The sequence below is a fragment of the Vulpes vulpes genome, chromosome 14, assembly GCF_048418805.1.
Source record: "Vulpes vulpes isolate BD-2025 chromosome 14, VulVul3, whole genome shotgun sequence".
NCBI lineage: Eukaryota > Metazoa > Chordata > Mammalia > Carnivora > Canidae > Vulpes > Vulpes vulpes.
The window spans coordinates 12,892,808-12,908,833 of NC_132793.1; the positions used below are offsets into that span (position 1 = coordinate 12,892,808).

Consider the following 16,026-nt stretch of genomic DNA (forward strand, 5'->3'; position numbering starts at 1 on the left):
AGCTCCCCTGAGCACGTGATCCTCACTGCTCCCCCCCACCCCACCCTGCCCCTGCACAGATGTCCTGTCGGAGGTCTCTGGGGAGGGAAGCACTGCATGGAGCCTGCTCCTGCTCCTGGCCTGCCCTGGGGAGTGTGGATGGAAGGTGTTACTTCCAGAGGCATTCGGGACTTGGGGAGCAGCAAATGAGTTGCAACACCCAGAAGGAACTAGCCAGGAAACAAGCCTCATTACCCGTAGGCTTGAAGGGACGAGAGGAGGGAGAGGTGCCCCCAGGGCTGGAGGAAAGCCAGAGCAGTGGCCAGCCTAGAGTGACAAAGGCACTGGGGTGCTACTAATGCAAGGGAGGGAGCACAGCTGACTGAAGGATTTCCTGCCTCCCCCTCTCCAGCAGCCACCCAGCAGAGCTTCCCCAGGCCCAGCCCTCAGGAAGCCAGAGGTCAGGCAGGTGCCACCTGCAGAGGTGAGACTGGCTTCCTGGGGCACAGAGCAGGGTGGAAAACAGATGAGCGGGACCCTTTCTGGAGGAGGCTGATGGGGGAAGGGGTTGGTGATGCTGCTGAGCCTCCAAACGAGGCTATGGTGTGGCCCTGCCAAGCCCCACGTCCCTCACTCTGCAGAATTCTGGGGACCTTAACAAAACCCCCACTCCTTTAGCTCTCAGAATATTTCTTTGGCCCCTACTAGGTGACAGGCATAGTACAAAGTGCTGGGGACCAAGCTGTGGTGAACACAGGCCCACTTCCTATCCTCCTGGAACTGACCCTTGAGTGGGGAGAGCTGAGCAACTAAGATGATTGCAGGTTGTAGTAGGGATTATCAGGAGAATAAATCAAGTTCTAACATAGGTGCCTCAGGTGAGGGCACCACCTTACATACGGCAGTCGGGGCAGGCCTTTCTAAGGATGTTGTTTGTGTCAAGACTTGGTGGAGGAGAGTGAGCCCGGTATAGAAAGTAAATCTGGGGAAAGACTCTTCAAGGTTTAAGGAAGAACAAGTGCAAAGGCCCTGGGGCAGGAACAATCTTGACTTGTCAACAGAAAGAAGCCAGTGGGGCTGGGGAGCAATTGGGAGGGAGGAGGTGAGGTGGGCAGGGGCTGGATCACTTGGATCCCCTGGAAGCCCTGGTAGGGAGCGTACATTGTATTCTTCAGGCTGGAGAAGCCAAGGGAGAGTATGAGCAGGTGAGGGACAGGACTGGGACTAAGGTGAAGGCCTTGTGCCAGTACCAGCTGGACTGAGTGAGTCCCTTTTGTCTTGTGCCCTGAACACCTTGCTGGTCTCAGCCTGGGCCAGGCCTACTGAGGGATAAGATGGGATTTGCATTTTAGGGAGACACTGCTCGCTGTCTGGAGAGGATGGAGGATGGGGCGCAGTCGGGGGAGACAGGGGACCTCTTAGAGGGGTGTTCCTGCGACCATCCCCTTCTGTGGACCGGAACCCTTGATGAGTTCCCTGAGCTGTGACGGGGGCGGGGGGCAAGCAGAGTCCTTCAAGGTCATGCGGCCTCACCTCCAACAAGCCTGGTTTCCTTCTGACACGTCTGCTCACTCACTCTCTCTCGTTCTAAATAAATGAGACCTAGAGTCTATATCTGGAAATACTTGAAGGCTCATTTCCTCAAGAAGTAGAAAAATGACCGCAGAGAGCAAAGAGCAGAACGAGATCAGACCTGCCCGAGCCAAGATTCGCCATCCTGCCTCCCCTGCCCCTGCCTTCGCTCATGACCCCATCTGACCCCGGGGTCCGGGGGTGACCAGGGTCGCGACAGACTGGGACAGCTCTTCTCCTGCAGCTCTTTGCGCTCCCAGTCTTCTCTTCTGTCATCTTGTTTGTTCTTCGGACTGAAAACTAGTGTGAATAACTTGCCCACTATGGGATCTGTCTGCAGGGGGCCTTCACACGCATCCCCATTGGCTGGAGCTCCTGTAACAACCTCATCTCCCCATTTTGTGCCCGGGAAAACTGAGGCTCCTTACTGGCTTGATGGGGGGACCCCGGCAGGCGACAGCTGTGACTGGAGCACACACAGCATCCGGGGTCACGCAGCCCTGCCTGAGCCACATGCTGCCCAAGAGCGGGGACTGCGTCCTGCTCGCTTGTGTCTCCCCAACCCCAGCTGCCAGAGGAGAGGGGATGCCCAGAAATATCTGCTCCCCCACACCGGGCTCCTCCTTTTCCTTTCTCTGGGGCGGATCTGTCTGTTGAACGGGTTGGATGGTCCGGAGACAGGCTGGTCATCTGACTTGGGACAAGGCCCGCCACCGGCACATGCAGTGGATTGCTGGTCCGGGGGAGAAAATTCCGTCTGCAGAAGTCACAGAGAGCCTCTCTGCTGCTCTGTTGACTGAGCAGATCGCAAGTTCTTCCCTTCTAACTTTCTCCGAGTTCGGTTTTCTTTGCTATATCTCCCCCTGATCAAAGACACCCGCTAGTCCATGCCAGAAATCATTATGCAAGCCCGAGCAGTCAGGCGGCCTTTACGTAAAGACTGACCTGATTCTCTTCCTCCTACTTTAGATCCGTGAGTAGAGCGGGAAGGGAAAAGAGGCAAATCCACAAAACGCCTCAGACTTCAGCCTCCTGGGTCTGGCAAGAAGCAACAGATCGACAGAAGGTCGTAAGATGGCACCCCACGGCCTCCTGCTTTGCTTGCTCTCCACAACCGCCTTCTCTCTGCTGGGTGGGAGTTCGGCGTTCCTGTCACACCACCGCCTGAAGGGCAGGTTCCAGAGGGACCGCAGAAACATCCGCCCCAACATCATCCTGGTGCTGACAGATGACCAGGATGTGGAGCTCGGTAAGCACCCGGCCAGCAAGTGCCACCTACCCAGCAGGTGACCACCCACCCAGCAGGCGCCACCCACTCAGCCAGCACCAATCACCCAACCAGGACCACCCACCCAGCAGGCACCACCCACCCAGCCAGGACCACCTGCCCAGCAGGTGCCACCCGCCCAGCCAGCGCAACCCACCCAGCCAGGACCACCCACCCAGCAGGCGCCACCCACCCAGCCAGCGCCACCCACCCAGCCAGCGCCACCTGCCCAGCAGGTGCCACCCACACAACCAGGGCCATCTGCCCAGCCAGGACCACCCGCCCAGCCAGGACCACCCACCCAGCAGGTGACCACTCGCCCAGCCAGTGCCACTCACCCAGCTAGGATCACCCGCCCAGCCAGTGCCACCTGCCCAGCAGGTGCCACCCGTCCAGCCAGCACCACCCACCCAGTCAGGACCATCCAACCAGCCAGCACCACCCTCCCAGCCAAGACCACCCACCCAGCAGGTGCCATCTGCCCAGCAAGTGCCACCTGCCCAGCCAGCACCACTCACCCGGCAGGTGCCACCTGCCCAGTCAGGACCACCCACCCAGCAGGTTCCACCTGCCCAGCCATCACCACCCTCCCAGCCAGGACCACCCGCCTAGCATGTGCCACCCACCCAGCCAGGACCACCCTCCCAGCTGCGGCCGCCCATCCAGCAGGGGCCACCTGCGCTGCAACGGCTGCCGTGCTAGATCTGAGGCTCCTGAGGTGGGTCACAGTGGAGACCCATGGAGCTCACTTGGATTTAAACCAAGTCACAGGGGGTTGTCCCTCACATGTGCGTTTGCGGCTTGGTTCCCAAGGTTGAGTCTCCAGCTCGTTCCTAAGGCAGAGCCCTTCGTGGATTTCTCCAAAAGTCTTAAGGAGAAGAGATATTTAGACCAATTTGTTAGCTTCACTCTCTCAGGTACCTGCTGTGTGCCAGGCGATATTGTAGGGCCTAGAACATGAGTAATGAGTGAGACAGGCACGATCCCTACTGTCGTGGAGCGAGGGCCACAGATAATCAGCTAGGTCACAAGGAAAATCATTGCAGGAAGGGAGAAATGGGCTGGTGATACTAAAGAGGATGCTGTGCTGGTTGGGGGAGTGGGAGCTACTTTGGTTGGTAATCAGAGAGGGCTACTCAGAGGGTGTGATGTTTGAGCTGACACTGAAGCTAAGAAGGAGCCAGCAGAGTGTACATATGTGTGTGCTTATGTGTGGGTACATGTGTGTGTGTACACACACACCTATATGGGCCCTGCTCTTCCGATCTAACCGCTTCAGGTGGGCTCAGCCTTCCTCGGTGGCATCTGGGGACAGAAAGGGCGGACACTACTGCTAGTAGTAGTGTCCTGACCCTGTTCACCAAAATGGTGCCTCAGGAGGATGAGCTTGGCTGCCTCCTGCCCGGAGCTTCCTCCCTTCACAGTGCTCTGGCTCTAGAGGTGAGGACAGGACCCTTGTCAGGGTTTAGCTCACTTGCAATGACAGCAGGCATGTCAGGGGCTTCTCCAGCTCCCAATCTCAGCACCTTTATTCCCCACGCAAGCCCCCTCCCCCAATCACACTGCCTCCTTGGCTCAGCGTAGAAGCCTTCCTGGATCTGCCTCTGTGCTCACACTAGACCACAGGCTCCTCCACCTGAGCTGTGAGCGCAACATCTGCATAGGCTTTTCTCACCACGTGTCCCTCTGCATGAGGACAAACCTCCACACATGAGGCCGCCAAGAGCGAGCCCGTCTCAGCTGGACCTTCTGCTCCCCAGGGCCAAGCTCCACTGATATTACCAGCTCACCGTTGGGGCTCTCCCTCAGGGTAAGCCTTCTTTCTCCCTAGTTTCTTCTCCTCCCCACCACCGTGAATTCACTGATTTTACAGGTTCTATTTCTCCAACAAGCAAACCATGCACAGAACTGCCCTACTCTACAAGAGTACAAATGCAAATGACATAGATTTTTCTAACAACTACATTATTTAATGCTAAAAAAATGTGAAATTAATCATGTATTTTGTTTAACCCAGTAGGTCCAAATGATTATCATCTCAACATGTGATCAACATTAAAAAGTCCTTAATGAGACAGTTTACATTTTTTATATTGTTTTGAAATCTGGCCTGTACTTTACACTTAGAGCACATCTCATTTAGGACTCACCACCTTTCAGGTGCTTGGTAGTGCTTGTGGCTACCATGTTGGACAGCACACAGCCTTGTGCACTTTCCCCCTATAGCTTTCCAGTCATCAGCGCTACTATGTACTGTGAAGATCTGAGAAAAGCCTTTTAAGCAAGGGAAACAGCATGTGCGAAGGCCCTGAGGCAGGAGCAAGGAGACAGATGGGGCTGGAGCCTGAGGGAGGGAGAAGATGGAGCCATATCTTGGAGGCTCTTACAGGTTGTGGTACGAAGCACCTGTGGTTGACCAGGTGAGGCTGTATGCACTGTCAAAGGGCAATTGAGTATCATTGGTGGCAACAAACTTAAAAGTTGACTAGATAAGCCTTTGCAACCAAACCTGAGATTGCAGTGAAAATCCACCTGCAAATCTACACTCTTTTTGGATCCATCATTAAAAGCATACATCAGTCTTTTTAACTGCTAAGAAAAGGTAACTTACATACATCCCAGTTGCTCCTTATAATGATTTATATTAATAATCACCAGTATAGATTTTTCTCAGAGAGCTTATCAAGTGCAAGAAGACTTTATAGCCAGGAAGCAATCGAAGCCCAGAACTTTTATTGAAAATTGGGCACATAGAATACCTATCTCTCCGGCACCATTTATCTTGCACCATGTTTGATGACCATGGGGAGCCTACAGATCACGGCCATAGGGACCCAAGTTTTGTTTTTGGTAGAATTTTGCGGCGAGCGCTTGCATGTGGCACCTGGATCTCAGAGCACAAGGGTCTTGCTTCACGGGGCCCCTCAATTATAGTCATGCCTGGGAGTTCAAGACTGCCTGGACGTGCACTTGTGCACTCAGCAGATGTATGTTAAGCATCCTCTCTGTGGATGCTCCCACTGTCCTGGGAGCTAGAGGATGGCGGAGGAGCGTTCCGGATCCAGAGAAGGGGAAAGGCAAAGACTGTGTTAGTTAGCAGTGAACTTGGTGGGTTAGGACAGAAGGAAGGTTGTGGGCTGGAGAAGAGCCCGGCTAGAAGTGGGGAGAGAGAAGGCCAGGAGTGGACTGGGGCCAGGTCATGAGGGGCCTTGGAGCCACGGGGAGTTCGAGTTTTATTCTTGGTGAAATGGACCTGGGTTAGGGGGCCTTTAGCAGGGGGCTGTGAGCAGACTTAGGTTCCAGCAGGATCCCTCTGGCTGTGATACTGAAATTGGATTGCTGAGAGCAGAAGCAGGGAGCCCCATTGGGAGGCCTGCGGGAATTCGGCCAGTGATGGAATCTTGGCCCCGGGGCGGAAGCAGTCACAGGTGAGCCCTCAAGGGATGGTTGGATGTGGGAGTTAAGGAAAAGAGGAAGACGAAGGGCAACTCCTAGGGTTTTGGCCTGAACCGAGGTGAATGATTGAACGACCACTCTTGGGAACACATTTTTGCTGCAGCAGCGTGATCCAGCCAAGCCTTGTGTCAGAATGTGATCATAAGTTTACATCTGTGACCCGCAAATAAAACCCAGAGAATATGCAAATACGGAAAAAGGATCTATGGACATGATAAAGACACAAGAGGGAGGAGAGCAAGGAGAACCCCGGTTAACTTAAAATGCATATGTTCCCTCGTTAGAGAGGGAGAGAGTAAGACACAGGAAAATGAAGTTTCTTGTCCAAGGTCACACCTACCAGGCTAGAACATGGCCAAGCAAGACTAAAACCCAGGGTTTGTGGTCTTAACCAGTCTCGTGGAATGGCAGTTGTTTCTAGATCGTTAGCGTTTGTTAGTTGGCTTTCATCACCACAAATACCATGGCCGGGGACGTCTTTGTACGTGCATCCTAGCATATGTGAGCAAGTGCTGCTGAGAAATTCCAGGAAGTGGATTCGGTGCATTTGGAACCTTCGAGTTCTGGGGCGTCTGTCAGCACCCACACCGCGGCACCACCTTGCATAGATCAGTGCCTGCAAACCTTGCCTTCCGCACTCCAGCTGACCCCTCCTGCAGCAGAACCGGCTTTTGAAAGGAGGTGGTGCAGCTTTCTGGAGGTGAGGGATGGGAAGGTGGTAGTGGGGGTGGGGGAGGATGGTGGGCTTTTTATAAACCACTAGACAGACCCAGATCAATAATGCATGTTCCAAAAAAGGCCAGCACATTATCTCACAGTCTGCTACAACTGGCACACAGAGGGTGGTCCTAAAAAATTTATCATCTGCTATTTTCTGCTCATTCGTGTGGCAGTTCTGATGGTTCTTGGGGCTGAAGGCTTCTCGACTGAGCTAATTCCAGGCTTCCTTCCAGTCCCGGGTGGAGAACAGCCGTCCATCCTAATTAGGGTCTGGTTGAGAGAACTGTGATAGGACACAGACAGAGGGGCTCGTCCTGAGTCCTGATTGCGAGATTGCGATGGCAGGGAGGCAGGCTGTAGATTCGTTTTCTGTCTCCTCACGTGCATCTGACACCCTTCCCTGAGTGTCACTTGGAAGCGTCAGATGCCCAGGGGAACTGGTTCCAGGGCACAGTGGTCAGTAAGTAGCCTCCATGATCAATACATCGTTGAGGCAAATGGGAAAATCCCCGTGTTTGGGGGATCCTTGGAGACCAGCAGGAGCTTGGCTGGCCTTCTTTGCCAGAGGATAAGAGAAGGAGATGCGCACAGAAGCCAGAGTCCTGTTTGCGTCTTGTGTCCTTGGGTCAGATGGGCTGTGGCATCTCCCAGGGTTTCCAGTTGAACCTGATCCTGCCAGGCCTTCGGTGAGCCTCAGTGGCTCAGACAGGCTCTGAGACACCAGGGTGAGTTAGACATAGCCCTTGCGGAGCAGAAGATTGTTTGCAGCCTCCCAGTGCCGTCTGTTCTATTGTTTGAGATTTTATTGAACTGGACTTACTTTTTGAAGCTTAAGTATTGTTTGAAAAGGAAGTCTTAAATGATGACTGTAAATGACAAGCCAGCCGTCACTGCCTTTTGTAAAAGGTCACTGCAAAATCGAGTACAATGAGAACAGCAGTGTTTTTACATTTCGGCAAGATGCGGCCTCCCACAAGGCTGGCGTGTCTTTGTTATAAAGGGTGAGGACGGTGGCACCTCCCCAAGACTTTCTCCCTAACCCAGCCGGCAGGATGGAAGCTGGGAAAGAGAAGGACTTTCTTAAGCGTGAGCCATGGGCTTTTCGTATCAGAGCCCCACCAATACAGGGCCCCCTGTGACTGAGGGGTAAGGAGCCAGACCCCAAACCCCAGATTCTCCGCTGTTCATCTCCCAAGGAGCCACCCAGGGTAGAAGCAAGGTGCCTTTCAGAGGCTCCCTCAGATGGCCGATCTCAGGTGTGCCCCCCAAGACTGCATGAACGGAGTCTCACCGTTGCGGCTGACCAAAGGCCACCACGCAGCAGTGTTGGAGGGGCTGCAAAAAATGCCACGGGAACAAGTTTTCCACTGGATGGAAAAACACGTGTTTCACAACCTTTCTGCTGGTCTGGATTCTTTCAATGATGAGTGCCAGAAACCTGATTCAAACCAGATGGACCATACGCAACCAAAGGACTCTATTGGACTCAGGGAAGTAAAAAGTCCAAGTGCATTTTGAACTTCAGGTGTGGTTGGATCCAGGAGCTCTGTCTGGCTCTCACCTGTCTCTCCATCTTCCTCCTCTCCAAAGTGGCTTCACCCTCAACCCAGGTTTCCATCTGGCATCACTAGAGCTGTGTTAATGGGACAGTAAGCCATCCTTGGAGAAAGGGAGTGTCTCTCTCCCGTGCATACCAACAAATGTCCCCAAATGAAGTATTTTGAGGCTGGTCCTCTCTGGGACAGCTGGTCAACCATGAACCGTTCAGGGGGATAGAATACAAGGATTGGCTGGCTGCAGTTGTGTGCACATCCCTGGAGCCAGGAATGGGGCTGACCAAAGTTGAGCTATGAAGATTCAGGGAGTGGGTGTGTTCCCTAAAGGACAATTCAAGAGCTGGTCCCAGAAGAAGGCAGGTGCCGGCTGTGCAGTTGAGTCCAGGAGATGCCCAGGGCACACTCACGGGGCTCTCCCCAAAGCAAGGTTGTTCACAGGGCAGACCAGACTCATTCATTCAACAGGTTTTTTTTTTGTTTTTTTTTTTAAAGATTTCATTTACCCATTTGACAGAACAAGAGAGCACAAGCAGGGGGAGCAGCAGGCAGAGGGAGAGGGAGAAGCAGGCTCCCTGTGGAGCAGGGAGCCTGATACAGGGCTTAATCTCAGGACCCCAGGATCATGACCTGCACCAAAGGCAGATGTTTAACTGACTGAGCAACCCAGGCACCCCTCAATAGCTATTTAGTGAGCACCTACCATGAGCCAGAGGGGATCCAACAACAAATGAAATAGGCAAAACCGGGCAGCCCAGGTGGCTCAGCGGTTTAGTGCCACCTTCAGCCCAGGGCCTGATCCTGGAGACCCCGGATTGAGTTCCACTTCAGGCTCCCTGCATGGAACCTGCTTCTCCCTCTGCCTGTGTCTCTGCTTCTGTCTCTCATGAATAAATAAATAAAATCTTAAAAAAAAAAAAAAAAAAAAGGCAAAACCTCTATTCCTTGGAGCTCACATACTCATGCAAGAGTTAATTAAAAAGATTTATATAGTGCATATGATAGTGAAAAGTGGAGAGGGGAATATAGCAAGGAAGGGAGGTCAGCAAGGAGAGAGATAGGGAAAGGGAGGGAGAGCGATGAATTTATGGGGACATGAGCAAAGAAGGTGAGGGAGCCATTCAAAGGAGTTCCCCCAAGAAGAGCATTCCAGGCAGAGGGAAGAGTGAGTGCAAAGACCCTGCAGCAAGAAATGGTCCCACCAGGCTCACAGAGAAGCAGAGAAACCAGGATGGCAGGACAGTGTGAACATGTGTGAGGTCTGAGGGATAATGAGGCGTTGGTGGAAGGATAGATCATGCAGGGTCTTTGAACCAGAGGGAGGATTTTGGCTTTCCAGGTGATACAGACACCAGTGGAGGACACTGAGCAGAGGAGGGACATTATTTGACTTCTGCATTAATACAACCCTTCTGTCTATGATATGGAGAATAAACTGAAGGGATATAATAAGAGCAGGGAGCCCAGAAAGGGGTCTACTGCAGCAGTCCAAGCACGAGAGAGATGATGGTGGCTCCGACCAGAGAGGGAGAAAGCAGATGCTGCCCCTAGTTATTAGGTAGAGCTGATAGGATGTGTTGATGGACCTGATGTGGAGTGGGCTAGAGGAGTCCTGAGTAACTCCAGGACTGGGCCTGAATGAGTGCAAGGAGGGATCCTCTGTTTGCAGAGATGGGGAGAGCTCTGGTCAGGAGCTCAGTTCAGTTACTGGACCTGGTAGGTTGCAGAAGCTGAAGAGTCAGGAGGAGCTGTCCATGGCAGTCAGCTCTGAGAGTCACAGGTTCAGGGAAGGGGCCCAGGCCTGGGTGGCCTGGGTGGCCTGGGGGTGAGGAGGGAAGCCCAGGGAGGGGGCAAAAAACTGTACGTAGATTGTGTGCCCTTTTGTGCTTTGCTGAGCCCGAGACCCTCACCACCTTCCCAGAGGGTCTGTGATCTTAAAAGTCACAGGTCCCCAGCCCAGAGGACTGCTTGGTAGGAGAGGCAGGCTTTCGGGACAAGGCTCAGGAGGGTTTCTGGCCAGGCGCTTGTTTTCCACCTCCCATGTGTGAACACCCAGAAACCACACCCTGTACTGCAGACCGATCTCCAGAAATCAATTTTAAATTTCAGGTTTGCGTGCTCCGTAGGGGCCAAGTGGCTGGAAGCCCAGGACAGCGTGCCCAGATTCCGGACACCAGATCAGTGTAGCTTCCAAACTCTGCCTCTCTGAGATACCAACTCCTGACATTCCTGCTATTTCTCACTAGAGTTACACAAACATGTGGCTGCAGGTTATCTCAGGAAGGAGAAAGGCTCATCTAGACCCACCCTGGTGTTCAACTTGCCAAGCACATTCCTGCAAGACTTTTTTTTTTTTTTTTCCCAATTCAGCAACACTTGGGAGATCACTTAAATTCTGGAAGCTAAATATATTGGGATTAGGTTTGGCTGCATTTAAAAGAAAATGTAACAGTGGCTTAAACAAGATAGAATTTTGCTTCTCGCTCACATAAAAATATCTGGAAATTGGCATTCCGGGACTGGAATGGTGGCTTTAAGGTTATCAAACACCCAAGCTCCTGTGCCTTTCTGTTCTTCCATGATTGTTGTGTGGCCTCTATCCTTAAGGTCACCTCGTGGTTCAGAATGGCTGCTGAAGCTCCTGCTATCAGAGCCACATCCCAGGCATCACAGAAGGAGGAAGCAAAAGGGTAAAAAGAATGGACTTCAAGTTAAATCAGTTCCCTGTAAAGACCTCATTCCAGACATCACGTACAACACAGACAGAACTAACTTAAGTAGCCAGCGATCTCAGCAAGGAATGTGGGGCACACTCAAATTTGGATTCTTCAAGGAGGGCTTAACTATATTTTGCTGAAGTGTGAAAAGTGTAGGGAAATCTATTTAGTAACCTTGGAGCCATTCCCAACTGAAGACCTAGGGGATGAGCAGAGTAAATGATTACTGGAACACAGAGGGCCACCCAACAGCAGCTACCGCCCTCTGTTAATACCACAGGGAGAGAAATGGAGGAATGCATACCCCAACATCCCTTTCCTCTTCAGCTGATCTCCGACTGGGCCCCCTGCTTGGCCAAATCCAGAGAGTAAAGACAGTGGTGGATGCAGCCCATCTAGGTCAGCTCACTGCTCTGAATCTTTGGCCAGAGAACTGATCTAGAAGGCCAAAAGGAGGACCGCTTGCACAGGTAGCTACATGACATCTGGGAAACATTATTTCCTAGCTAGGTGCATTGAAGATTAAATAGGGCCTGTTAGGAAGGGGAGGCATATCCCCATGTGGGGCCTCTCCCACACCAGAGATCAGGAGCGAAGGTCCCTGGGAGGGGCAGCACCTCTGGATGGGTGGGAGAGGGGAGTTGTATGAAGGGCACTGGTGACACCTGCACGTGAGAAGGACACAGTCACGTGGGAATTTGGGGGAGGATCATTCCAGGCAGCAGGATAAATACAAGGATAAATACAAGCCCATGTGGCATGAATGGGCTTGCCAGACACTTTGAGGAGGACAGCAGGACCTGGGGAGTGAGGGGGAGAATGATGGAGGAAGGTCTGGATCTTATTCCAAAGCCAATAGAAAGTCATTGAGCTGTTCTGAGCAGATCAAGTATGCACGATTCGTGTTTTTCAATGGCTCAGCCTGGCTGCAGGTAGAAGGGCAGTGGCCTGGGGACCAGACAGAACCAGGGAGACCCGTTGTCCAGGCAGGAGCCCGTGGATGCTCTGCGCGGGAAGCGAGGAGATGGAGCAGGTTCTCTCTGGAGGGTCAGCAGGCAGGCCTTGTGCATGGATTGCAAGGGGGAGGGAAGGAGAATCCAGAATCACTCTGAGCTTTTGGCTGAGCGGATGGGCAGATGGTGGTGCCGTTGACAGAGATGGGGACGCTGGGCGAGGAGGAACAGGTTTTCAGGCTCTGGACAGACATCCAGCCGCTTTGCACACATCACCAGGCCAGTGGCTAGGTGACTGGTTCTGTGTAGCCCATGTGGACAAGTTGCCAAAACACCCTGGAGGCCCTGCCTCAGTGAATAAATAGCCTCTGGCAAGGAACAGTATCTGGGTGGAGCTCCTCAGGGAGGCAGTGACCAGTGATTGCTGAGTGCCATTGACTGTTCGGGTGACCTGCCCTTTCCCAGGGCCTCTGGGCCACCTCGCTTCCATTGAGAAGGGCTGTATCACCATTTTCTCCCAGAAACTTCACAGCCAGAGCTAGCAGAAGGCGGAGGAGGAAAAATTAACTTCATGATCTCTCTGACAGTCCAGTGTTCATTAATAGAACCCCAACACTGCCTCTTTGACATCTGCTTAATTGATACCAGGTTTAAGAACCAATTTCAAGCCTTGGCTTCTTGTAGCTAAAACCAGCAACAGCTTTTGACTTTATATTGTAATACCCCAGAGTCAAGAGCGGCTCCTCCTCTGCCCCATCGTGAGGAAAAGTGGTCTGAGCAGCAGGCCCCGGGCACCCAGTGTGAGTATTCTGGCTTGAGTTGGAGACACAGCAGTCGTTGCCAGCTAACTGCAGTGAGAACTTTCTGGCACGAGAATGGGAATCAAATGTCATTGTTCGGGACACAATGGAGTTCTTCTGCCCAGATGTGGTCTCCATTTCTGCTGCTTGTCCCCAAGCCTTACACACACACACACACACACACACACACACACACACACACACGGCTGAGGACAGAGCTATTCCAGGCAGTCAGATTGATGGGGCCCAGCCTCCCGTGGTTGTTAGACAGTCTGCTTGGGCAGGTGGCTCACAATCCGATCTGGTGACATTGTGGGCATTCCAGGGACACATGAGAACCAGATGAGGGCTGCCACCGGGAGTCACCAGTGGCTTGAGGACAGCGCAGGACACAGGTTCTTTGCCACCTGTGGCCTAAGCTGATGGCCCTTCCCCGTCTCTCCCTGCCCTGCATCTGCCCATCCAGGTCAAGGTTCTGCTCTAGCCTATACCCGGACCCACCACTCTGCTCCCCCTCTTTAAAGCTGCCTCTTTGTTGGGCTCTGGGTCATAGCAAATGTTGCTTGGAAGGTTTGTTTAGCTGGTCCCTTCAGCTGGAACAGAAAGAGCTATGGGTTGTAAACTTAGTCCCTCCAATGCCTGGCAGGTCCTGTAAATGTGGAACGCAGGAAGCGTGAAGAACCAGAGTAGACCTTCTGAACCGGGCCCTTGCTGCTCAGGTCCACTCACTTCTGGGACCCATCAAGGTCAGATCTCTGTATTTTTCAAGCAAAGCCCGAAAGCTGAATTGATGTGAAATCTCCCATTTAAAAAATTTTTTTTTAATTTTTTTTTTAAAAGTTAGCAATTAAGTCAATTTTTAAATACCTTTCCAGCACAACTCAATTAAACACACAGACCAGATTCTGTCCACAGGCACTCTGAACTCTGTGTTACACGGTACTTAGGAGCTACGATAACTAAAATTTGTAACAGCTAACATGTATTAAGTGCTTTCGATATGCCGTATACTGCACTAAAAGCTTTGCACATATTCTCCTCAGTTAGATTTTGAAACATCCTGTGGGAGAGGGGCGGACCAGGACACTGAGGTATGTGGGGGAGTTAAATCATTTGCACAAGGTACCTGGTTAGTAGGAAGTGGCAAAATCAAGATTTGAACTCAGGCCACATGCCTCTGGAGCCCTTCCCAGGGTATTGCATAACGTGAGAGTATTCTAGGATTGGTCCTTGCATTTCAGGGTCAAAATAAACCTTCTACCTACAGCTATTCATTCGTGTGCCATATTTTTGCAGAACGGAAATGAAGGCCCAAAGAAAGTCAGTGGTTTAATAAAATGGCTCATGATTCATTCTTTGGGCTCTGTGATACCCAGAGTCCACAGATGAGGGAGGGCCCTGTGTTCGGTCCAGAACAGGAGTGTGCATCTGTGCATTACACCCACAAACATATTTAGCAGTGGAAACTGCTAAGTTCAACATACAGAACTACACAGGTGACAAAAGAATCACTCAGAGAAGGATGACACCCAGAGAGGACATGGGTCATGTCCCCTTCACCCGCAGCTGGTCTCCAGGTCAGGTGGCCCTTCAGCTCCTGCTTTTCAACCTGCGGGAGAGGAGATAACACAGCCTGGGACCCCCGGGACCACCCTCTGACCTCCTGGGGAGCAGAGCGGGACAGAGGTTGAATCAGCCAAGAGCCAAGGACTTGGCCAATCATGGCTGTGTGGCGAAGCCTCCAGGAGGACCAGGTCTTGAGAGCTCTCAGCTGGGAACTCCTTGGAGATGCAGAGCACGTGGCCTGCCCGGAGAGGGTGCTGAAGATCTGCACCTTTCCCCAGACCTTGCCCCATGCATCTGGCTATTGCTTCCTGTCCTTTATCCTATCCTTTATTAAACTGGTAAATGTAGAGAAGTGTTTCCCTGAGTTCTGTGAGCCACTCTAGCAAATTAAAGAACCCAGGGAGGAGGTCATTGGAACCACTCCTCTGTGGCCTGTAGGTCAGAAGCCCAGGAGACAGCCTAGACTTGCAGCTAGCGTCTGAGGTGGGCTCTGGGGCAGGGGCAGACTCGAGCTCACACCAGGTAGACAGTGTCCCAAATGAGTTGAATCCTTGGACAATCCTACTGGTGTTCCAGGATTGCGTGGTGGGGGTAGGGGAGCAACGCCCCACATTGGAGTCAGGTGTGTGAACCTGAAAAGAGTTGGTATGAGCAGAAATTTTAATATTTTTCACAGAGAAAGGGGCCACCTGTGGCCAAGAGCCCACAAAGCTCATTTAAAAATCTACAGCATTCTCAATACCCTGAAAAAAGCATGTTTCTGTGGGCAAGTCCTGCCTGTGGCCTTCCAACGGCAGCCTCTTGTTTAGTATTCTGAGTTACCTGTGGTCTCTACAGATATGAGGGGTCCTTGCCAAAAGGCTTCTGCTTGAACATTCTAGGCTAGATTAACTTCTCCCCAAATGACAGGAACACGTGGGAAGGTTAACACATATCACAGGCTCTTCATAGGTCAGCTTATTTCCAGTCAGTTCTCTTCTCCCTTCCCCACCTTCAAAGTATTTCAAATTACATGAGTGACATAGTCTTATTGTAAAATACTCAAATAGTTCAAAGCAAAGGTGGCCTTCCCCATCCACCATTCACAGTGCTCATCTCAGAGGCAGCCATCATCTACTGTTCATATATCGGCTAAGAATAGTTTCTCAAGAAGCAAGAAGGGGAGGATGGAGAAAGCTTGGTCAACACAACCCAGGGAAAGCCTCCCTGGGGAGGCAGAATTGGCAAAGACCTGGATGATAAGGGGGGTGGGGAGCATGTCTAGGCTTTAGGAGCAGGAAGTGCAAAGGCCCTGAGGCAGGAGCATGGTACATTCCAGGAGCAGTGAGGAAGTCAGCATGACTGGAGCAGAGGGAGAGCTGGGGACAGGGACAAGTTGTAGCTGGGGAGAATCAGCGTTCAGATCATGTAGGGTCTCCTGGGCCAAAGGGGGGGACTTTGGCT

The 16,026-nt window shown here is 52.2% G+C and overlaps 1 protein-coding gene across 29 annotated transcripts in view; it reads left to right on the plus strand.

Annotated features, from left to right (window-relative positions):
- SULF2 (sulfatase 2) overlaps window positions 1–16,026 on the plus strand; it is a 117,709-nt gene that overhangs the window by 25,989 nt on the left and 75,694 nt on the right. For all 29 annotated transcript variants that reach the window (XM_072735659.1, XM_072735669.1, XM_072735644.1 and 26 more), the window contains one exon: window positions 2,521–2,800. In XM_072735659.1, coding sequence (XP_072591760.1) covers window positions 2,626–2,800 — 175 coding nt within the window. In that variant the 5' untranslated portion in view covers window positions 2,521–2,625. The remainder of the gene's footprint in view (window positions 1–2,520; window positions 2,801–16,026) is intronic.